Raw genomic sequence first — 24888 nt, forward strand, 5'->3', positions numbered from 1 at the left:
TATCGCTCGGATAAACTGAGGGGGTATGTGGAAAGCTTCTAGTGTACACCAGAGATAGTCCCACCTGACTCTGTCAAACGCCTTCTCGGCATCCAGTGACAGAGCCAGGAGGGGGATCTTCCGATTCTTAGCCTCATACAATATGCTAAATATCCTTTGGGTATTATCTGGACCTTCTCTATTTGGGATAAATCCCACTTGATCTGGGTGGATCAAGGTGCATATGACCTTAGCCAATCTATTGGCAAGAATTTTAGAGTAGAGTTTTATATCTGAATTGATCAAAGATATCGGTCTATAATTCTGACAAAGGGTAGGGTCTTTATTTGGCTTTAGTATGGTGATGATGTCTGCTTCTAGAAATTCATCTAGACACAATCCGGTGTCCATAAAAGAGTTGAAAGTTCTAAGTAATACTGGTTCTAAGGTTTCGCTAAAAGTTTTGTAAAAGTGACCTGTATACCCGTCTGGGCCCGGGGCTTTGTTGCTTTTGAGCTGAGCAATTGCAATCCTCAATTCTTCCAAAGATATCGAGGACCGCAGGATTACCTCCGACTCTTCATTGAGTTTAGGCAAGTGAAGCGTTCCTAGGAGAGTGCTTATTTCTGTAGGGGAATATGTCTCAAATGAGGTCTCTTTAGTTAAGCTATATAGTCTGATATAGTAGGTTCGAAACAATTCTCCAATGTCTACCGGAGAAGTTGCTATTTTGCCCTCCAACAAAATGGTGGATATAGCACGTTGGGCTTGTCTCATTCTAAGTTTAGATGCCATCATAGCGTTAGCTTTGTTGCTGAGATAGTAATAGGTTTGCTTAAGGCTGAAAAGGATTTTTTGTACTTTAGTAATTTCCAGTTTATTGAGCTCCTCTCTCAAGAGTTTGAGCTGTCTCGCGCCTTGCACCGAAGGGTTTGACTTAAGAAAGGCAGAATGACGCCTAAACTCACACGTGAGTTCCGCAAGCGATCTACCCTGGTTTTTTTTGGAAGTTGCAGCTTTATTAATTAGGATCCCCCTCATAAAAGCTTTAAGAGAGGCCCATACAAATTGTATGTCAGTTTGTTGTGTGTCATTCTTATGAATGAATTCCTGTAAGTTGTTTCTAGTTTCCAGAAGTGTATGGGGGTTTGTTAATAACCACGCTTCATATCTCCATTTTTTAGGAATAATGATAGGAGAGGGGGAGAAAGATGTAATCACGGGGTCATGGTCAGACCAAGAGATGACTTCTATTTTAGAAGAGTGGATTTCATTAAGGGTGTGGGCCTCGACAAAAATATAGTCTAATCTAGAAAACATCTTGTGGGCGCCAGAATAAAAAGTAAAATCATAGTCTGAGGGATGTTTAGCTCTCCAAGCATCATGAAGACTATATTGTGCGACTAGATTCCTAAATGCGTTAGACAAGGAGTTAGTTGCTCTGTCTGGAGTCGATCTTGCTGTCCCCCGTCTATCTTTTAAGGGATCCAAAACTAAGTTGAAATCTCCGCCTATTATTAGGGTACCTTGTCTAATTGTGGCAATAAGCTTAAAGATGTGTTTTAGAAAAGGTATTTGTCTGGAGTTCGGGGCATAAAGATTTACCAAGGTGTATTTTAGCTCATTAATTTTACAAATAGAAATAATAAACCTAGCCTCCAGGTCTATTTCAGTATGTATGTATTCAACCAGAAGGGTGTCTTTGAATAGGATGGCGACTCCTCTAGATTTAGTGGAGTAGGAAGCCTCTATTTTATTTGAAAAGTTTTTGAAGGAGAATGGGATGCCTGGAGATCTAATCCAATGGGTCTCCTGCAGAAAAACCACACTAGCTTTGAGTTTTTTAATATTGGCGAGTAATAGGCTTCTTTTGGTAGGAGAGTTGAGGCCTTGCACATTATGAGTGAGAACATTCAATTCCATATTGGGAGGTGGAAAAAAGAAAAAAAAAAAAAAAAAAAAAAAAAGGGGGAGGGTAATGAGGGGGGGGGGGGTAAGAGGGGAGGTAAGAGGGGTACAGGGGCAAGGAGGCAATAAAAGTATATCAATACTCTGAGACCTAAGCACAAATCTTTGTTAATGTTGTATATATAACTCTATGACACCACTCTTAGTATGAGAAGAAAAAGAAGAAAAAAAAGCTTAAGTGAACGTTTTAATAAAAAGGTTAAATTTTGTAATAATGAGGCTAAGGTTTATATTATTATTGTTCCAGGGTGCACTGAAAGCTAAGAAGGGGAAATAGAATAATAATTATAACTTCAAGGGGGAAATGGGGGGATATTCAGCGGGTAAGCACCGCTATGAGTTAGGGAATTAAAGTATTAGATATGATAATATTCAGAATCATAGATTATAAGCATGAGTTAGTGTGATAAAGTAATAAAGTAGAGGTCACCTCCCCCAATAGGGGGGGGGGGGCGGGGCAACCAATTTGTAACTTCTAACAGTCAATATAACTTCAGGCTCAGAGTCAGCCGACCAAAAGGGAACATCTGGCAAGACTCTAGTTCTAACTGTAATAAACTGAGACAAAACTTAATCAACATTTATCCATACCTCATCTGAAGTACACCTGGAATATAATCGAAAGCAAATTACAAACACATGCGTCTAGAAGACATGAAGAGCATAATAAATAGTAGAATTAAAGTGACCAATCAGACAATATTGCATTAAAGCATAAACAGATATTATATAAATCCTATTCTTTAAATGCATTTACATGAAGTTTTTACATAGAGTAGTAACTCCCTCCTCTTGTTCATATGTCATGTAACGGCTAGGTAAGGATCTGAGAGGTATCCTTATTAGTTATTTGAATATGTATGTTATTCTTCTTAGGTAGCTGACTTTAGGGTATTATTTCGTAGCTCATTACCTAATTTTAGAAGAAAGTGTGAGTTACGTAATAAATTTAATTTGGAGTTGGTTATATGTACATGGGCTGAGATAATAGAATAATTAGTCAAAGAATAAAGCATAAACAGTTAGTCAAACATAATACTAATACAGTATTGGTACCTACTCATCTAGTATAGGTTCTAGTGGTGTTTACTTGGGGTTTTAGTTGATGGAAGGAACATCCTGTATATATATATATATATCTTTAATAGGAGCTAGCGCAGGTACTATGAGAGGGATATACTAATTACTCAGTTTTTTAAGTTATATCATAATAAATGGGTACTTTGGAGCAGTATGGGTGTGTGGATGTAAGCAATTGTATTGTAATGTGGTAGTAGACTACAATAATGAGAATTTAAGTGAGAAACCAGACCATTATGCCCGGTTAACTATGGTCTCGCTAAAGGGTATCTATCCAATCTTAGCCCTTATCAAATAATAGAAATGTTGTATCTGAGCATGTATGCGTCTGGATATGGATAAGGATAATGAATCCATGTGAGCAGAGTATATTTAAATATGTCATTTAGCTAGGCAACATTTCAATTCAGTGGTTAATGCTTACTATGTGGGTATACAGCTATGACACACCAGTAAGTAATAAAGAATGGGTAATATCTGAGATAGGAAGGGTATCATAAATAGGCAGCATTTAACTTTAGGTCAGAGCTTATGTGATTAAGATGTTGAGTATAGGAATATTATGCCAATGTAGGGCCATACCTGTATGGGGATGGCAATATAAACCTACAAACGATTACACTTCAGGTAGGGAGGGGGTAATTAAAACTCAAGCACCTATGCTGGTGGATTATAACCTCCATACCACACAGTACAGAGTCTTGGTGTTAGCATGTGTTTTAACCTGTAAGGAAGGAATAGGGTTAGTTGAAAACTTTACTCTTATAAAAGTCCCGAAAATTGCAGGGATTAAGTATCATAAGAGGTCTCTTCTTCCAATGAGCTATGTAATTTGGGAATCATACATCTGGCATACAGCAAATGTAAAGTCTGTAGAGCAAGTATAATGTTTATTTGTCTATCTGGGTAGTATTCCGTCTCTTAGAGGCAGGTGAAGATCTTCTAGGCTTGGGGCTGCTATCTGATGTTTCCATTCTCAAAGTATTGGATTCAGGATTTGTAGAGCCATTAGTAGGATAGTCCCTGTGAACAAAGTTTAGTTCAGGGCTAGTGGGGGGTATAGCCTGAGGGTTCTGAAGAAGATGTAGCTTGTTCAGAAGCTCCATTCCTTGTTTCAGGTTGGAAATAGTGAAAGAGAGTCCATCATGTTGAAAAAAGAGACGTACAGGGAAGCCCCATCTATATTTTATAGAGTTCTTTCGTAGGCAGTGAGTAATAGGCTGGAATGATCTTCTCTTTGAGAGCGTATGGGATGATAGGTCAGGAAAAAACTGTAGGTCTTTATAGGGTTCCGGGAGATCTTTGTTCATGAAGGCAGCCTTAAGAATCTTTTCTTTGAAAGTGTAATGGTGTAGTCTCACAACAACATCTCTAGGCTGCACCTGATTTGAATTCCTTGGTCGGACAGCTCTATGAGCCCTATCTATTTTTGATTCTGTACCTTGAGGGGTACCAATCAATTCTTCAAATAGCTTTTCTAGAAATTTGGGGAGATCAGCATTAGTAACACTTTCGGGAATACCTTTAAGGCGCACGTTGTTGCGCCTAGATCTGTCCTCCAGGTCTGCCAGTTTCACCTCGAGGTCCGAAATCATTTCTGCAAGTGATTGCGAGTATGCAAGGAGGTTTGAGTGGTCTGTTGCCAAGTCTTCATGTTTATGTTCTAAAGTGTCAGTTCTGTCCCCTAGTGTTTATATTTCTCTCTTAAGATCAGCGACTGATGTTCTGATTTCCTGTTTTAGGGACGAGTGGTGAGAGTCCATTTTAGTTGATAAGGAATTAATGAGTTCCTTGAGGGAAGTACTTTCAGTAGTATAGATAGAATCTTTCCCAGAGGGATGTGGTTCTTCCTCTCCTTGGCCAGATGGGGAATCTCTAGAGTCTTCGTCTGAGAGGTCTCTCTCGAGAAGGAATTTACTATGAAAATGATCCGCCACAGTTCTCTTTGGGCCTTCAGTATGTTTGTTGTTCGTTTTTTTCCTGTTTGAGTGAGACATGTTTTATGAGTCCCTTGTGCTGTGTGAGTAGTGAAGTTGTGAGGCACTCCGTTAACAGGTTGTAATATTCTGCAGCAACTCGTTGTACACTTCTCCTCGGGGAGGTTGCCCTCACAGGGCGATCACGGGAAAGGGAAGGGGGGGTATGACCCACTGCCCAAGTTGACAGCAGGAAACGGGAGAGGAGAGTGTATTACCAGCCAGGTAGTATTTCTTTGTTTTTATTGCAGAGCGTGTAGGTGCATATATTAATCAGAGAAGCATCCTTGTCTGTATTTGACAGGTCACCTTCAGGGTATAGGTGGGTATGCTTAGGCAGGGATGCTCAGCTATGTGCCTGTGAGTTGTCTGTGTATTGTATCCAGTACCTTTTTCTTGAGATTTGTGAGATACTCTTACAGTAGTGAAGAACAAAAATACACAGCTATATGCTAAGGAAAACAAGCAATCAGAGACAGACCTGTATCTAAATCACAAACAACCTGCCTATAGACAATTGGATATTTCTGAGTACAGACTCAGGGGTACATATATTAATCAGAATCAGCAGCAGTGCGTCTCAGATTTTGGAATCCAGATGGAGCTTTTAGTATATACTGTTTGAGATAAGTCTCTCCTTACTGTGAATCTAGTATCAGATGTCTGTTAGTATAACTGTTGCATCTGTTAGGTATAGTAGCAATGACTTCCAAGATCTACGTTTCAATCAGCTTAGGTGTTCAGTTTTTTCATATATAAAGCAGATATCCTGATTATTTCAGGCTAAAAAGTAGATGTAGTGAGATTTATATTCTGCAGTTTATGCAGCCAGAAACACTTCCTTATTTGCAGCAGTAGTTATGTACATAAGGGTGATTTCTTCCTAGATGCAGTCAGCACTAATAGCCAGCAGAATCAAAATGTACTTTCTTAGTGTAGTAAAAACTATAAAGAAAATATAATAAAAATATTCTTCTTCTATCCTCAGTCTAGGATTAAGGGGCTTTCAAAGTGATTATGAGAAAAGTATAGTGATTCCCCAGCTCCGGAAAAAAAAAGTATGAAAAGTATGCTAAATCCACACACTGCAGTTTTAGTCCCAAAAAACAGTATTCCGGTATGAAATATAAGTGTTGCAATAAAGTGATCAGTGCATGGGAGCTTGGAAGTAATTTGTACAATAAAGCTGATTATTAAGTAGTGTATCTTGTTTACACTTTAGTTTTAATTTTCTGTTTTTCCCCCAGTATGTGATCCGTTGAGTAAAACCATAACAGTGTAATCCATAAGGATAAGTTCTTACCCTCCTTGATGCTCGTCTGTTGATTTGCAGGCCGCTTCAATTTACTCCGCTTGGGATTGGCAGGTCTTGAAGAAGGTCAGGCCTCAAAATGGCGAGTTCGCGCCAAAAAGTGAGCAGCGCTAAACTCCGCCACAAGCCTACAAGTGTTTCGTCCGGGATCTAGCCGGGAGCAGGGGTGAGGTGTCCCCCAGGGATAGAGGTAGAAGCCAAAGGGTAATTAGTTCTAAGGGCTAGGTGCCGCTACTTAACCGTTCTGCATGCAGTGATATGTTGCTGCACCGGAGCGGAGCCCCGACCCTCCGGGCAGTAGTGATGTGTGATCAGAAGGTCAGTAGGTGATCAGACCGGGGTCCGATTTCAGGTGCCTGGCAGCCAGTTGTTTCGATAGGCAGGTGTCGTGGAGCAATTCCCCTCAGTCAGACCGGTGTCGTTTGAGAGCGCACACAGCGCACAAGTTTCTGATCGTACAGTTGCACAAATCACTCAAATACCTCCAGTATGTGTTCTAGAAGTAATGACTAACAAAAAGAGTCACTATATAGGTTTTAGGAATTACTTATGTATATTTAAAATGTAATAGCAATAGAGAGCTCCTCTAATGCACGTCTCTTCAGCTTGGCGGTTAACTCCGCCCCCCAATTTAAATTATATTTAAGTTAGGGGTTGTTAGGGTTAGGGTTAGACTTAGATTTAGGGGTTAATACATTTAATATAGTTGCGGCAACGGGGGCAGCAGATTAGGGGTTAATAAATGTAGGTAGGTGTCAGCGATGTTAGGGACGGCAGATTAGGGGTTAATAAAATTTAACTAGTGTTTGTGATGCGGGAGGGTGGCGGTTTAGGGGTTAATATATTTTTATAGTGGCGGCGATGTCCGGTTCGGCAGATTAGTTGTTAAAAAATATTTTTTAGTGTTTGCAATGTGGGGGGTGGGGCTCTTTTTAGGGGTTAATAGGTAGTTTATGGGTGTTAGTGTACTTTTTAGCACTTTAGTTAAGAGTTTTATACTATGGCGTTAGCCCATAAAACTCCTAACTACTGACTTTTAAATGCGGTATCAGTCTTGACAGGAGAGGCTGTACCGCTCACTTTTTGCGTTATGCAAGTCCCATTGAAAATATAGGATACGCAATTGACGTAAGTGGATTTGCGGTATTTTCGTGTCTGACCAAAAAAGTGAGCGGTGAGCCTGTCATTTCAAGACTCATAATACCAGCGGGCATTAAAAAGCAGCGTTGGGACCTCTCAACGTTGCTTTTTACAGGGAGTGCAGAATTATTAGGCAAGTTGTATTTTTGAGGATTAATTTTATTATTGAACAACAACCATGTTCTCAATGAACCCAAAAAATCTCATTAATATCAAAGCTGAATATTTTTGGAAGTAGTTTTTAGTTTGTTTTTAGTTTTAGCTATTTTAGGGGGATATCTGTGTGTGCAGGTGACTATTACTGTGCATAATTATTAGGCAACTTAACAAAAAACAAATATATACCCATTTCAATTATTTATTTTTACCAGTGAAACCAATATAACATCTCAACATTCACAAATATACATTTCTGACATTCAAAAACAAAACAAAAACAAATCAGTGACCAATATAGCCACCTTTCTTTGCAAGGACACTCAAAAGCCTGCCATCCATGGATTCTGTCAGTGTTTTGATCTGTTCACCATCAACATTGTGTGCAGCAGCAACCACAGCCTCCCAGACACTGTTCAGAGAAGTGTACTGTTTTCCCTCCTTGTAAATCTCACATTTGATGATGGACCACAGGCTCTCAATGGGGTTCAGATCAGGTGAACAAGGAGGCCATGTCATTAGATTTTCTTCTTTTATACCCTTTCTTGCCAGCCACGCTGTGGAGTACTTGGACGCGTGTGATGGAGCATTGTCCTGCATGAAAATCATGTTTTTCTTGAAGGATGCAGACTTCTTCCTGTACCACTGCTTGAAGAAGGTGTCTTCCAGAAAATGGCAGTAGGACTGGGAGTTGAGCTTGACTCCATCCTCAACCAGAAAAGGCCCCTCAAGCTCATCTTTGATGATACCAGCCCAAACCAGTACTCCACCTCCACCTTGCTGGCATCTGAGTCGGACTGGAGCTCTCTGCCCTTTACCAATCCAGCCACGGGCCCATCCATCTGGCCCATCAAGACTCACTCTCATTTCATCAGTCCATAAAACCTTAGAAAAATCAGTCTTGAGATATTTCTTGGCCCAGTCTTGACGTTTCAGCTTGTGTGTCTTGTTCAGTGGTGGTCGTCTTTCAGCCTTTCTTACCTTGGCCATGTCTCTGAGTATTGCACACCTTGCGCTTTTGGGCACTCCAGTGATGTTGCAGCTCTGAAATATGGCCAAACTGGTGGCAAGTGGCATCTTGGCAGCTGCACGTTTGACTTTTCTCAGTTCATGGGCAGTTATTTTGCGCCTTGGTTTTTCCACACGCTTCTTGCGACCCTGTTGACTATTTTGAATGAAACGCTTGATTGTTCGATGATCACGCTTCAGAAGCTTTGCAATTTTAAGAGTGCTGCATCCCTCTGCAAGATATCTCACTATTTTTGACTTTTCTGAGCCTGTCAAGTCCTTCTTTTGACCCATTTTGCCAAAGGAAAGGAAGTTGCCTAATAATTATGCACACCTGATTTAGGGTGTTGATGTCATTAGACCACACCCCTTCTCATTACAGAGATGCACATCACCTAATATGCTTAATTGGTAGTAGGCTTTCGAGCCTATACAGCTTGGAGTAAGACAACATGCATAAAGAGGATGATGTGGTCAAAATACTCATTTGCCTAATAATTCTGCACTCCCTGTAAGGCTAACGCAAGACTCGTAATCTAGCCGATAGTTTGGCATGTCAAGCACTACATAGCAAGAAATAGTGCTGCCAGTGTTTTTGCAAATGGATAACATTCTTGCAAAACTGTTGCAATATAGTGCTTAAAATTGTATGCACTATCTGAGTCATGAAAGAAAAGTTTTGGGTTTCATGTTACTTTAATACTGTTTGTGTATTTGATACATAGTAAGTGAATATATTTGATATATCTCATTGAGAACATAGATCTTTAACTTGGATGATAACATATTAAAAAAGGTTCTAAGGTAAGTATATATTTATGTAAACAAATGTAACGTTATATACATATATAAGAATAATATATATATTATATAAATAACTGCATATTTTTTATTGAGTCAAACCATATTAACCCCATTGCTAATGCGTTCTTTTTTGTGTGTGGGGGGGCTTTCCAGCTATTGAGGAAGTTGAATCTCGATACTTGGTCCCTGGAGATGTAATTATTTTAACGGGAAAACAGCTTGACCTTCCGTGTGATGCCATATTAATATCAGGAGGCTGTATTGTGAATGAAGGCTTGCTGACAGGTACAGTGAGATGCAGCTTTTTACTACAGAGGGGATGGGATTTCTTCATATAAATAGATTCATGGTCCATATGGAAAGATGTGATAAAAGTACTGTTTACATTTTTTTAAGACCTCTTTTAAACCCATTTCAGTCATTTTTACAGTTAATAAATTTTTGAGGCTATCTACCTCACACATTCTCAAATTATATTTTAATAAATGTTATAATTGCCTAGTTCCTTTAAGAAGTTGCAATAGCAGTGAAGAACAACTTACAGGTAAGGTATAGTGGACCAGAACTCACTGAAGTAACACAGAGTATGGGATTACTGTTATTTGATGAACAGCCTTATATTACAGTTTTATTCATGCTGAAGCCAGGTAGTAACTGATGATGGTATTTTATTTTGTTTTTCACAATTGGTCATAGATGACTCCTTTACATGTTATTAATTGTTCTGAATGAGCTATTAAGGATTTCCGATGTATATCTCATGTTCCTTCCTTTTTATGTTCTTTAATCAGTACTTTACTGTAATCATTTGTCAATGTACTCATGATTTTTGTTAACAAACTGTCATTGATGGTGCCCGTATAGTGGATAATTACTGCTAATTTATTTAAATTTTTTAAATAAAGAATACCATATGTTTATTACATGTATGATTCTTATTTTTTGAAAACTTTAATGTAATAACATTTCTTTCAACAAAAATATTACAATAGTATACAAATCCTATTTTTTGTATTGACAGTTGTAAAAAGGTTTAGGACGGTATACTATTTGTAATTATAGTTTGACAGAAAGTAATAGCTTAGAGTTAATTGCACAGATGACCTGAAAGGAGCAAGACTTTAATGCCTACAACAATAAACACACAAAGCAGATGTAAGGAATACTTAATTTATCTATCTGTCTGTCTGCCTGATTAACACCTAGAATTACTTGACTTCTCTGCTGTCAACAATTATTATATCTGGCCACCAGAGGGCATGCTTTCACAAACATTTTACCCAGAACAGAAAACACTTTTTTTTTTTTTTTTGGCATATAGCAACATATAATAAATATGATTTGCATATGGTTACCACTTGAAACTTCTGACAATTGCAGCTTATCTGCTTCTATCTTCAAAATATTGTCTAGCCATGCAAAGCACTTCTCTATGCCCTTCACATGGATTTGATAACGACTGATAAATTATCAGTAAATAAGTCTTTCCCGATTAGTCTTCAATTCTTTAGCCTAAGATTCTATGGGGGGTAGTTATCAACGTGTCAACTTTCCTGCCTTCGCCGGCCCAATAAGCCCGCCTAAGCTCGCCTACCTTCGCCGCCGCGGACCTGAAAAATTTTGCCTAAGTTATCAATAAATCTGTCAAAAAGCCGCGCACCAAGTACGGGGCGATGAGCAGCGTACTGTGAGAGTTATCACTCACCCGATCTCGTTGCTCTTCGGCTTTTTTACAGCTTTATTGCTAGCCTGTCACTAAGCACCCAAACTAAACTACACTGTTCTACCCCCTATACCCAGGGCCGGATTTCCCATTAGGCACAGTAGGCATGTGCCTACAGGCGCCTTGCAGTGAGGGGCGCCTGCCTGTCAATAATAAAAAAAAAAAAAAAAAAAAAAAAAATTTTTTTTTTTTTTTTTTTTTTTTTTTTTTTTTTTTTTATGAGGGCATTTATTTTAGTAAGAATTGTGCTGCCAGGTGCCTACAAAGTCGAGTGTTTCATTGGGAATATGTTACAGCAGTTGAGGGAGCCATGAAGGAGAGAGGGGCAAAGATTAAAACTAAACCCCTCCCATTGAATTTCTAAATTCTAATTTTAAACACATTTGTTGACCCCTGGATTACATATAATCTACAACATTCCATGTTTTCCTTTGAGAGCAACATCATATGATATTTATATTTCAGAACAAAATAAATGTAACATCTGTGTGTGTTTGTACCAAAAATATCAGAGTTTACAAGATTTTTTTCCCTACATTTTATATTTTCTTCCACTGGCTGCACAGGTTGTTGATGGTGATGAGCTTGCATGCTGCTAGTTTTAATATTGCTATTGTTTACACAAAACTGTGTTTGACTCCAACAAAATGTTAAGCACATAGTCAAAGTCATCTCCAGAAAAGCAATACACTAATGGCTTGTCAATAAACATGTCCTATGAGCCCATCTGGGTCTGCACAGATGTGTATTGCTGTCTCAGAACTGACATTGACTATGTGTTTAACTCTTTTGCAAGAGGCTAACACACTTCTCTGCAAGCACTAGTGCAATAATAAAATGCCCAGCAAACTGTCACATTTGATGTCCCTTTAAATAGGGTTTTCTTTAGAATATTTTGCATTAAAAGTTTAACATGATTTGTTTTTGTTATACATAATAGAAATTGTATGGCCATTTGAGTCAAGTGAATATTGATTTTTGGTGTAGCTTCCATTACAACAAATATTGCAATTGGTGTGTGTATTTGTGTATCTCCATAAAAGGGAAAATGTAATTTTACATCTAATATTTATTTTTAGTTGTCCTAAATAATAATAAAAAAAAGTCCTCATTTTTTCCACTTTTTTCTAGGGGGGGTGGGGGGGTGGGGGGGGGCGCTTCAGGTTTTTGTGCCTACAGGCACCTGAGATGTAAATCCGGCCCTGCCTATACCGGCGCCCCCGGAGCCTCCCGCAACTCAATAAAGTTACTAACCCCTAAACCGCCGCTCCTAGACCCCGCTGCAACTCTTATAAATGTATTAACCCCTAAACCGCCGCTCCTAGACCCCGTCGCAACTCTTATAAATGTATTAACCCCTAAACCGCCGCTCCTAGACCCCGCTGCAACTCTTATAAATATATTAACCCCTAAAGCGCCGCTCCCGGACACCTCCGCCACCTACATTATACCTATTAACCCCTATCCTGCCCCCTATACCGCCGCCCTCTATAATAAAGTTATTAACCCCTATCCTGCTGATCCCGGACCCCGCCGCAACGAAATACATAGTTTAACCCCTAAACCGCCGCTCCCGGACCACGCTGCAACCTATATTAAACTTATTAACCCCTAATCTGCCCCCCCTACACCGTCGCCACCTATAATACATCTATTAATCCCTATCCTGCCCCCCCTACACCGCCGCCACTGTAATAAATTTATTAACCCCTAAACCTAACCCTAACACTTACCCTAACACCCCCCTAACTTAAATATTAATTAAATAAATCTAAATAATATTTCTATTATTAACTAAATTAATCCTATTTAAAACTAAATACTTACCTATAAAATAAACCCTAATATAGCTACAATATAACTAATAATTATATTGTAGCTATCTTAGGATTTATTTTTATTTTACAGGTAACTTTCAATTTATTTTAACTAGGTACAATAGTTATTAAATAGTTATTAACTACTTAATAGCTACCTAGTTAAAATAAAGAGAAATTTACCTGTAAAATAAAAACTAACCTAAGATACAATTACACCTAACACTACACTATACTTTAATAATTAATTCCTATTTAAAACTAAATACTTACCTGTAAAATAAACCCTAAGATAGCTACAATGTAATTAATAATTACATTGTAGCTATTTTAGGATTTATATTTATTTTACAGGTAACTTTGTATTTATTTTAGCTAGTTAGAATATAAATATTAACCTAAGTTACAATTAAACCTAACACTACACTATCATTAAATTAATAAAATAAATTACCTACAAATAACTACAATTAAATACAATTACATAAACTAACTAAAGTACAAAAAATAAAAAAAGCTAAGTTACAAAAAATAAAAAAAAAAGTTACAAACATTTAAAAAAAATATTACAACAATTTTAAGCTAATTACACCTAATCTAAGCCCCCTAATAAAATAACAAAGCCCCCCCAAAATAAAAAAATTCCCTACCCTATTCTACATTAAAAAAGTTCAAAACTCTTTTACCTTACCAGCCCTTAAAAGGGCCTTTTGTGGGGCATGCCCCAAAGAAAACTGCTCTTTTGCCTGTAAAATAAAAATACAAACCCCCCCAACATTAAAACTCACCACCCACATACCCCTAATCTAACCCAAACCCCCCTTAAAAAAACCTAACACTACCCCCCTGAAGATCATCCTACCTTGAGTCGTCTTCACTCAGCTGAGCCACCGATGGAACCGAAGAGGAGATCTGGAGCGGCAGAAGTAATCCTCCAAGCGGCGCTGAAGAAGTCTTCCATCCGATGAAGTGATCCTCCAAGCGGCGCTGACGAAGTCTTCCATCCGGGCGATGTCATCTTCCAAGCGGCGCTGAAGAAGTCTTCTATCCGGGCGATGTCATCTTCCAAGCGGGGTCTTCAATCTTCTTTCTTCAGGATCCATCTTCATCCCGCCGACGCGGAACATCCTTCTTCCCCGACGGACTACCGACGAATGAAGGCTCCTTTAAGGGACGTCATCCAAGATGGCATCCCTTCAATTCCGATTGGCTGATAGGATTCTATCAGCCAATCGGAATTAAGGTAAGAAAAATCTGATTGGCTGATTGAATCAGCCAATCAGATTGAAGTTCAATCCGATTGGCTGATTGGATCAGCCAATCGGATTGAACTTCAATAGTTATTAAATAACTATTTAATAACTATTGAACCTAGTTAAAATAAATTGAAAGTTACCTGTAAAATAAAAATAAATCCTTAGATAGCTACAATATAACTATTAGTTATATTGTAGCTATATTAGGGTTTATTTTATAGGTAAGTATTTAGTTTTAAATAGGATTAATTTAGTTAATAATAGAAATATTATTTAGATGTATTTAATTAATATTTAAGTTAGGGGGGTGTTAGGGTTAGTGTTAGACTTAGGTTTAGGGGTTAATAATTTTATTACAGTGGCGGCGGTGTAGGGGGGCAGGATAGGGGTTAATAAATGTATTATAGGTGGTGACGGTGTAGGGGGGCAGATTAGGGGTTAATAAGTTTAATATAGGTTGCGGCGTGGTCCAGGAGCGGCGGTTTAGGGGTTAAACTATTTATTTAGTTGCGGCGAGGTGCGGGATCAGCAGGATAGGGGTTAATAACTTTATTATAGAGGGCGGCGGTATAGGGGGGGCAGGATAGGGGTTACTAGGTATAATGTAGGTTGCGGCGGTGTCCGGGAGTGGCGGTTTAGGGGTTAATACATTTATTATAGTTGCGGCGGGGTCAGGGAGCAGCGGTTTAGGGGTTAATATGTATAGAGTAGCTTGCGGTGGGCTCCGGGAGTGGCGGTTTAGGTGGGAATAACTTTATTTAGTTGCGGCAGTGTAGGGGGGGCAGATTAGGGGTGTTTAGACTCGGGGTACATGTTAGGGTGTTAAGTGCAGACATCTCCCATAGGAATGAATGGGATATCTGGCAGCAGCGAACATGAACTTTCGCTATGGTCAGACTCCCATTGATTCCTATGGGATCCGCCCCCTCCAGGGCGGCGATTTGAAAACCAGGTACGCTGGGCCGGAAAAGTGCCGAGCGTACCTGCTAGTTTTTTGATAACTCCCAAAAGTAGTCAGATTGTGCCACACTTGTGTGCGGAACATCTGGAGTGACTTAAGAATCGATCTGTGTCGGACTGAGTCCGGCGGATCGAAGCTTACGTCACAAAATTCTACTTTTGCCGGTCTTTAGCCTTTGATAACTAAGGCGAATCAGCCTCGCCACAAATACGCTGCGGAATTCCAGCGTATTTGAGGTTGACGGCTTGATAACTACCCCCCTCTGTATCAGTTTTATTATAGCACATTTACATAATGGAAAACATTCTCCAGAGATTAAAACACTATACAAATGTTGGAAAAAGCTGAGAGATGAATTCCACAGCATAAACCTAAAGTCTGTTATTGCATGTTTTTTACCTGGAGACTGTATTACAACCTAAAGACAATATGCTACCAAGTATGTACATTTAAAGAAGTGTGAATTAATTAATCATAATCTTTAAAGAAACCAAATTGGGGCCAGGGTCAGATGGTTAGGCCAAACTGGTATCGTTAGGTTTAGTTGCGCTCAAAAGGGATCTGCTATGTGGGTTAGTTGTAGTAAGAGGTCCATGATGAAGATTAATGGTGGCAGGAATTTTTGTGAGTGTTAATTGTGGTGAAGAAGGTATGTGGTAAGGGTTAATTGTATTGCATAGGTCAATCCATAGCTAGAGTTAATCTGAGTTTTATTTAAGCTTACTGCTCTATTATCATTGCTATTTAATGCAACTATGGTTTGCTTTGGGAAGTGATTATAATAGACATTTAAATGTGTTTGTTTATTTGTGTTGATGTGTGTGCATGTGTCTCTGCATGAGTATATGATTTGATTGCCATTATATCTAAAACAAAATGTAAAAAAGGACCATTAAATACTGCAGAACTGCATAATCAACAAATATGTTTTAAAAAGACAATGCAATAGTATTAAGTCTGAATTTCAAATGAGTAGTAAATTTTTTTCTTCTGACAGTTTTTTCCATTTTCCCTGCCCCCTTTATCATGTGACCGCCATCAACCATTTACAAAACACATAGACATATATACTAAATGACCAGCAGTAGATGAGGCCCCAATGTGCACATTTATATAATAAAAGTAAATTGGACAATTTTTTAAATTTCACGCTCCGTCTGAATCTTGTAAGTTTAATTTTTACTTTAGTGTCGCTTTATAATTTTTTTTTCATGTGCAAAATTGCTATGATCTTTAATTACATTAAGTAAACAAAGTCAAGATTTTTTTTAAGCCATTGGAATCAAAATGTTATCTTGAAAAAATGTATTTAATTGTAAATATTTTTCAGGCCATTGTCTATGTTTATGATGACGTGTATATATTTTATAGGAGAAAGTATTCCAGTGACAAAAGTTCCCTTACCCTATTTGGAAAATGCCATTCCATGGAAAACATACCTTGGTGATAATTATAAGGGTCATGTCTTGTACTGTGGAACTCAAGTAATCAAGACAAAGCCACATGGTGATGGACTGGTGAAAGCAGTTGTACTGCAAACTGGTAATGTATTCTTAAAACGATAGAAATAATTTGTATTATTAATTTAACCCTTATTAAAATGTTATCAGTATAAGGCAGCACTAAAACAATGTATTACTCATTGTTTGTAATAATAACAAGGTTTATTACAACAATATTAAATCTTTTCATCACAAGATATTCCCAGAATTATTATTTTACTATAAACAAAATGATACACTTCTAATTAAACACATGACCAAAATGTTTAAAGGGGCATGATACTCAAAAATTTAATCTGTTCTATATAAATACGAGAGAGAGAGAGAGAGAGAGAGAGAGAGATTACTACAGCAGTATCAAGTGGAACCTGATGTTTCAGTAACACACAAATGCTCTCTATCACCTGTATCCAAAAAAAGCCTCATAACTGGGCCAATGTATGAAAGTTTTTGACACATTCATTTCAACAAATATCTCTCTATATATTTTGAAAATACTAGATGAGATTGAGGACTTGGGAGTTCATTTAATAATTTTTAGTTCATAAAAATAGCTGCCCATTCCTCTGTAGTAGGGGATGATAACAAGTCTTTGTCCCCGGTTTTGGTGTATGAGGGTAAATAAATTTGGCTTGAGATGTGAAGGAGCATGTACATCAATCAGACCACACCTTTTTGTGGGGCTTCACAAGAATAAAGACTTTAAAAAGAGTAAAACTGCCTAGTGATAATAGTTTTCTCAGGGTGACCCCCATGTGTGTGAGTTGGAAATATCTAAACTATAGACAAACAAATCTCCCACCATGTTTCTCCAAGCTTTCTTAAAGTTTGATAGTATTCCCTGTTAAAACTCTGTAAATAGGAATCATATAGTTAAGGAAATATAATTTACTAGGTTGAGATTTACATCAATTTGTAATCAAGGATTAGTAGTAAGAGGTGGAGATGGGATAGTAAAGAATTTACAATAAGATTTCATAACTCCCTCCCAGATGTGAAATATTTCCCAAATAACGGTATAGTTTACAAAATCCCCCAGCCATGATGAGCTAGGAAGCTAACACTTCCCCACAAGTTGATGTGCTGTGATATGATGACTAGTTGTACTCATTCATTATCAGAGATATGTTTACAACAATCAGCAATATGTTGTAATACAACCACTTGTCTATAATAAATGGCATGTAGGACTCCCAACCCACCTTCAATTTGTGGGAGATATATGATATGTTTAAAGGGATGTGTAACCCAACATTTGTCATTTGTGATTCAGACTGAGCATACAATTCAGGTAGGTTCCTGAAGCACTACATGACAGGAAATAGTGCGGCCATCTAGTGCCCTTGCAAATGAATAACATTCTTGCAAGACTGCTGCCATATCGTGCTCCAGACATGTGCATGCAGAAAGCTGTTTAAAACTGTATGCTCTATCTGAATCATGAATAGAATAGAATAATTTATTTGCCAATTATAAAAATATTCAAGGATTTTTTCTTGGTTTAAGAGAAGTATCAAGTGTCAAATTAAAAAATATGGAAAAACTATACTATTAATATTAACCCCTTGAGTGCTAATGACGGCTCTAAGTCGTCACAGAGTTTCCCACTCTGGTGCTAATGACGGCTCAGAGCCATCACTAGCACTCTCCCAACTTGAGGGAGATCTGGGGGCTCCCACCCGCTCCTACCCCGGCAATCAGTGCTGCATAATGACAGGCATCGCCGGGGCTTCCCGTTTTGCGTGGTGACGTCACGCGCAATAACATGATGACGTCACCACGCAACTTTATTTAACCTTAACAGTGTTAAATATAGGAGCAGGGGGCATGCTGCTTAGAAGCTTGTATCTCAGACATCTAAGCAGCTACAGACCCCCAAAACCCACCGTTGGAAAGGTAATCACCTAACCTTTCCAACATTGTAAGTCTTGGGATCTGAAATAAATTAAAAAAAAGTAAAAAAAAAATATTTTTAAAAATATAAAATAAAAAACCCTTTTTGAAAAAACCTTAGCACCTAGGTGGGAAAGTGCTTAGCACTCAAAGGGTTAAAAGGGAAAAAACATGTTATTAAAAAAGAAAAAACATTATTCTAAAATCCATTTGGTATAATAGTGCCCTCCATGCAATTGCATGCAATGTGAGAAAAAAACGCACTAATGAAACATATGTTTAAATGTGTTTAAATATAAAATATATTTTATGCAATTATGTGCATACTTGAAAAAAAATCAAAATGAAATAAGCGAAAAAGATTTGCAACATTTATAACATGGGGAAAAAAGCTATTAAAAACTATTTGTCAAGGTTTTTAAAACTCCCTATGGTAAGCGGAGAAACAATTCAAAAGATAATGACCAGGGTGGGAAGAGTCTGATAATATTTCCCCTCCTTTTTTGTTTATTCTTGAAAAGAAGAGTAGCAAGGCCATACCAAACTGAAATAAAACCAGTTCAATAGCAGCTAAATAAAAGCAAACCAACAATCTTTGAGAAAAGCCAAATTGCCTTAGAATATATAAGAATCGCTGAGACTTCTTGATTATCATGAAGATGTTACTATCCTATTATGGTCATGTTACCCAAGAATCTGTAAGAATGAATTATTTCCACTATACAATCTCTAGTATCCTCTGCAAACTTAAATAGTTTAACAGACCCACTCGTAGAAGTGCAATCATTAGTGTAAAGGGAATAAAACAGTGGAGAGAGTACACAAACCTGCAAAACACCAGTATTAAGAAAAACAAGAAAAGGAAGATTACAGGTTCATGTCCCTTTAACTAACAATAGATGTTTCACCTTTTAGACAGAAGTATTTATTAAACCTTGCAAATTAGGGGTACACATCTGGGGTAATAAGACAGGTAAGGTCTATCGCAACTAAAGAATTCAAGGTTGTACTGACATTTTACAGAATGCATGTACCCAAGCCATGACAGTCACTTAGGATACCAATTCTGATGTTCTGCTACTTTTTTAAAGCAAAAATCTGTTAATCTGTTTAATTGCTGCTGTTTCATATACATGAAAGAAACAAACATGAGTAATGAGTCCCTTTAAAAAAATATGTCACAAATCGACACATGGTCCCAAGGCTTAAGAAGAATGGCTAGGAACTCCCAGTTTGTTTTTTAGGGAAAGACACTAACATGTATGCAAGTTATTTACGTTTTGTTTTTTGCTTGTTTAATACAGGTTTCAACACTACAAAAGGTGACCTTGTGAAAACAATTCTTTATCCAAAACCAATAAACTTTAAACTTCACAGAGATGCCTTCAAGATCATTATTGGCCTTATAATACTTTCCTTCATAGGAGCTATTTATACAACCACAGTTTACGTCCTGGCTGGAGTAAGTACATATGTAATATATATATAAATTATTATTTTTTTGCAGCCACTGTAAACCTTAAAATATCATCATCATCATCATCATCATTATTGTTATTAAAATATGCTTAAATACACATTCACACAAACTTTGATATAATTAATTCATCACTGTCTTAGCTTTTGTGTTTATAAAGAAGGCAAATTAGTAACTTATGGTTCAATTTCCATCCAAGAGATGTGTGTTCAAAAAGATTCTGTAAATGAGCTCTCCTTGAGTATTTATGCCAAGGCCATGAGCAGTAAGTCCATTTAATCATCTTCATTTTATATCTGCTAATTATGACATCTTCATTTTATATCTGCTAATTATGACATTTATGTTTCTTTGTTTTAACACAAAATATATTCAATGATGTTAACAAACAGCTTCTATACTGCTGTTTAAATTTAAAGGGACAGTCAACACCACAATTGTTATTGTTTAAAAAGATAGATAATGCCTTTACTACCCATTCCCTAGTTTTGCACAACCAACAATGTTATATTAATATACTTTATAACCTTTAAACCTCTATATTTCTGCCTGTTTCTAAGCCACTTAAGACAGTCTCTTATCACATGCCTTTTTATTAGCTTTTCACAACAGGGGAGTGCTAGTTTATGTGAGCCATATAGATGACATTGTGCTCACATCCGTGGGTTGCGCATGACACTGCACTCATTGGATAAAATACAAGGCAATAAATAGTAAATAAATAGCCATGTGATTAGGGGGCTGTCAGAAGATGCTTAGATACAAGGTAATCACAGAGGTAAACAGTATATTAATATAACATGGTTGGTTTTGAAAAACTGGGGAATGGGTAATAAAGAGATTATCTATCTTTTTAAACAATTACATTTTTAGAGTTGACTGTCCCTTTCATTTTTAGAGTTGCAAGAAAATCTGTGGCTTTACTGGGGCATGAAAATAAATACCACCCGTGTAAAAAAATGATATCTGTAAAAGACTGTATTAAGAACAATAATGCATAGTCATAAGTGTTTTTGCTACTTGTTTTCCCTAGTGTTATTTTTTTTAGTTTGATAAAGCTATATGAAAATCATCAGTGGGTTAAAGCCAAGTGGATAAAGTTATACAAACAACTATATTATCTGAGTTGTAATTCTATTTGCAAGTGTTGGTTCTCACTGATCCCTCTCTAGAGTATATTAATCTACTTTTATGGGCCAACTAAGTTAATTTTAACATTGTACTGTTGGTTAGTCAGTCAATCTCTTCTGACCTCATGTTCATAATTACTCATTTATCAGATGTCAAAGGTAACTCCAGTGTATTCAGGGAAATCAAATTTGTTGCACAGCATACCTCATGAATTTGAAATTAACTATAAGAAAATCAAATTATCTGGTCAGCAACTTAAAATTTGATGTAAAGTATAATGTAAAAAAAAAAGCATATCTGTATAACTTACAAATTCAATAAAGTCCACATTGACTTTCAACATCAGTAAATAAAAAAGGTAAGCCTGTTTATATAACTGAATTTTGCTTTCTTTTCTAGTGAGCATGAGTAACCATCAGTTAAATGATACTTAAAAGTTTTCATATTTCCAGGCCTATTACTACGTTTGTTTATCAAACAGAAAAAAACTCTAATATAAGACCAAAACTGGAGTTAAAGTTGAAAATCTGTATTATTTTGCATTGTGTTTTTTTTCTTCTAAAAATCCACACATAGCTGTATTTTTATTTATTTGTTTAATATAGCCATACATTTATATGCTGCCTCATGGCAGACAGGATGAAAATCACTCACTGGTGTCCTGTGTTTAAAGGGACAGTCTACCTGAAAATATTTATTGTTTGAAAAGATGGATAATTCCTTTATTACCCATTCCCCAGTTTTGCATAACAAACATTTTTATATTGATACACTTTTTACCTCTGTGATTACCTTGTATCTAAGCCTCTGCAGACTGCCCCCTTATCTCAGTGCTATTTACAAACTTTCATTTCAGCCATTTAGTGCTGCTTCATAAATAACTTGACAGGGTTGAGCACATAGTTATCTATGTGGCAAACATGATCTAGCACTGTCTGGTTGTGAAAAGCTGAAAACATGCACTGAGATAAGAGGCGGCCTGCAGAGACTTAGAAATATAGAGGTTTAAAGGTTCAAAGTATATTAATATAACAATGTTGGTTGTGAAAAGCTGGGGAATGAGTAGTAAAGGCATTATCTATCTTTTTAAGCAATAAAAAAAAATCAAGTGGACTGTCTCTCTTTAAAGGGACAATAAAGTCAAACAAAATTAGATTTTTATGATTCAAACTTTCCAGTTTACTTCAATGATCTAATTGGCTCCAATATCTTGGTATCCTTTCTCAGGGCCTATGATTACCCAAAAAATGAACTCGCCCACTGGACGAGTAACTGAAAAAAGTTACCAGCCCGCAAGAAAATTTACTCACCCATGCGTATCTGCATGTGTGTACATTATACATTAAAAATGACAAAGTACACATTGTAGTTATAATCTCACAAACTTGTATTCTTTATTTTTGTATACATTCCTGACATTGGTCCAATTATACAATCATTGAACTACAGAATAGTGCAAAATTAGACTTTTAGTTAACTAGTATTGATATATTTTAAGCAAATATTGAAAATAAAATTAGTAACTGAGCCTCAGTCATTGTATTGAAGTCAATACAGAAAGTACCTGATTTATGCTGCACATGAAACATGGTTGAAACTGTTAACAGATGTCACTCTGAGTCAAACTACTCTGGGAAGTTAAACTCACAATCATAAACCTCATTAAGTCTTGACACCTCAAATTCTTCTGCTTGCCCCTTATCATTCAAGGTGATCAAAAGGGATTGGAACCTCTGCAACCTCAGCAATTACAAATGAAAATTTTATGTTTCATTTGTAGACCTTTTGTATGTGACATTTCTCTTTCGTGGCCCTGCCGTTGCCCATTGCATTACTGTGTCACTTGGATCAAATTGATCTACTGGTGCCAATTTTGAAGTTATGAGGGAGGATTGTCAGTTGGAAAAGCCTCTTTCACATTCTTAAGTGCTGATTGGCAAAGTTAGGATCAAGTCCATCAAACTCAGAAGATGGCCACATTTATCTCCAAATTCTCTGTTGAGTTCAGGCCAGGTGACAATTTTCAGCTTCTTCTCCCAGTCATTCTTGTTATATAAACTAGTCTTAAGAACTGTCCATTCATTCTCTATTTTCCTACAACTAACGCCCTGTGCCTCTAGTACTGGTTGAAACTGACTGATCAGAGTTCCAATGTCTTCATTGCCAAAGTCTTGAAGAATGAAAACAAAAAATCCTTGCAAAAATGTTTGATGCATATTTTTTGTTCTGCTAAAACTAAACTATACTAATTAGGACATAATAAACAAAAATGTTAATTCAATAATATATTTTGTTTAATATGTCCCAATAGTATTTTACATTTGAGAAAATCTCTAATTAAATTTGAAATGTAAAAATACCTTCTGAGTTTTTTTTGTGAGACCATGTTTTGAAGGATGTCACCGATGTTGCCTGAAGAACTCCTTCTATAATGTGTTCAAAGTGATCTTCAAAGCTGGACTGTATTGCTTCCAATATTTGTATTGCTTCTTGAAGGTATCATTCTTTCCTTTCAACTTAACTCCTTCAAACCTAGCTGTGCCTTCTTCGTCATACTGAATAGAATGAAGAAGTGACCCAGGTACAGGCCTGGAACATATATGAACATAAGATCAAAACCTCTTATAGAACAAAACAAAAAAGTACATACCTCTCTTTCAGAGCATTCAGTATTTTTTTGTCACTTCCAAACTGTTGTTGACAACTGCAACACTTGCATTTCGGTTCTGAAGAGTGTTGGACAAGTTACATAGCTGTAAAAGCACATTATACATGAAGCAAGCGTACTGGACCATTGACAGACTTGTAGCAGCTCTGTAAAAGCATCTGGCCTTTGCTTGCTGTTCTCCTCTCACACCTTTTGCATCAGCAGATTGGACATAGAAATAATTGCCCTGCTTATCTCTCCTTTTTATTCTCTCTCTCTCTCTCTCTCTCTCTCTTGGATATTTTGGTTTCTCAATTTTGAGAGTGAGAGAGGGAGGGAGAACCAGAGAAAGAGGCAGAGAGAGAGAGTGAAGGAGAGCAGCACAGGAGAGATAAAAGGATTTAGAGGTAGGGGGAAAGGAACAGAGAGGTTGGAACCGGAGTGGGGAGGGTGAAATGGAGGGATAGAAAAGGGGCTTCAGACACATGGGGAGAAAAGAGAGCTGGAGAGATAGCGAAAGAGAGAGCAGAGGGAAGGGACACCATTGCTTTGTAACCTTTGTGGAAATGGTCAAGTGCACGCCAGAAGTGGCCTACCCATCATGCTCATCTGCTTGTGTAGGCAATAGTGTCCTCATTTTCAAAGAAGCATAGCTGTTCTTAAGATTTGCACGGTTGAGTGCTGACTTGTGATAAAATAAATATAACCCTAGTAGAGTAGATCCTTTAACTTCTGATTACTCTCATTATTGGCTGCTGTGTCCCTGACACTGAGCTCCATGCGGTGACTCATGCAGTGAATTGCAACAACATGCTTTCTCTGTCCTTGTCATTTCTGCACAACTCCTCCATTTTTTCCCCAGCATCACTGCTACTCCATCAGTGGCTATTGCAACTAGTTTCTCCTTCCACGACTGGTCAAGGTGTTGTGTAAGTGCAGCATTTATTGCCTGAGAAATTGTTTCAGCATCAGCCTTTTCAACTGACTGCAAAGCCATAAATCTTGTATGTAACTTGCCTTCTACTGCAAATCTGACATAAATAATTTCTTCCTCAATC

At 37.3% G+C, this 24888-nt stretch overlaps 2 protein-coding genes across 4 annotated transcripts in view; one reads left to right on the top strand and one right to left on the bottom strand.

Annotated features, from left to right (window-relative positions):
• PLAAT1 (phospholipase A and acyltransferase 1) overlaps positions 1-24888 on the bottom strand; it is a 717153-nt gene that overhangs the window by 201283 nt on the left and 490982 nt on the right. The window lies entirely within an intron of this gene.
• The window catches only part of LOC128656360 (probable cation-transporting ATPase 13A5), a 252554-nt gene that overhangs the window by 73658 nt on the left and 154008 nt on the right, over positions 1-24888 (top strand). The window contains exons 8-10 of the mRNA XM_053710220.1: positions 9577-9708; positions 16552-16722; positions 19880-20037. Of these exons, the coding sequence (XP_053566195.1) occupies positions 9577-9708; positions 16552-16722; positions 19880-20037 (461 nt within the window). The remainder of the gene's footprint in view (positions 1-9576; positions 9709-16551; positions 16723-19879; positions 20038-24888) is intronic.

Source organism: Bombina bombina, chromosome 4 (assembly GCF_027579735.1).
Source record: "Bombina bombina isolate aBomBom1 chromosome 4, aBomBom1.pri, whole genome shotgun sequence".
NCBI classification, from domain to species: domain Eukaryota; kingdom Metazoa; phylum Chordata; class Amphibia; order Anura; family Bombinatoridae; genus Bombina; species Bombina bombina.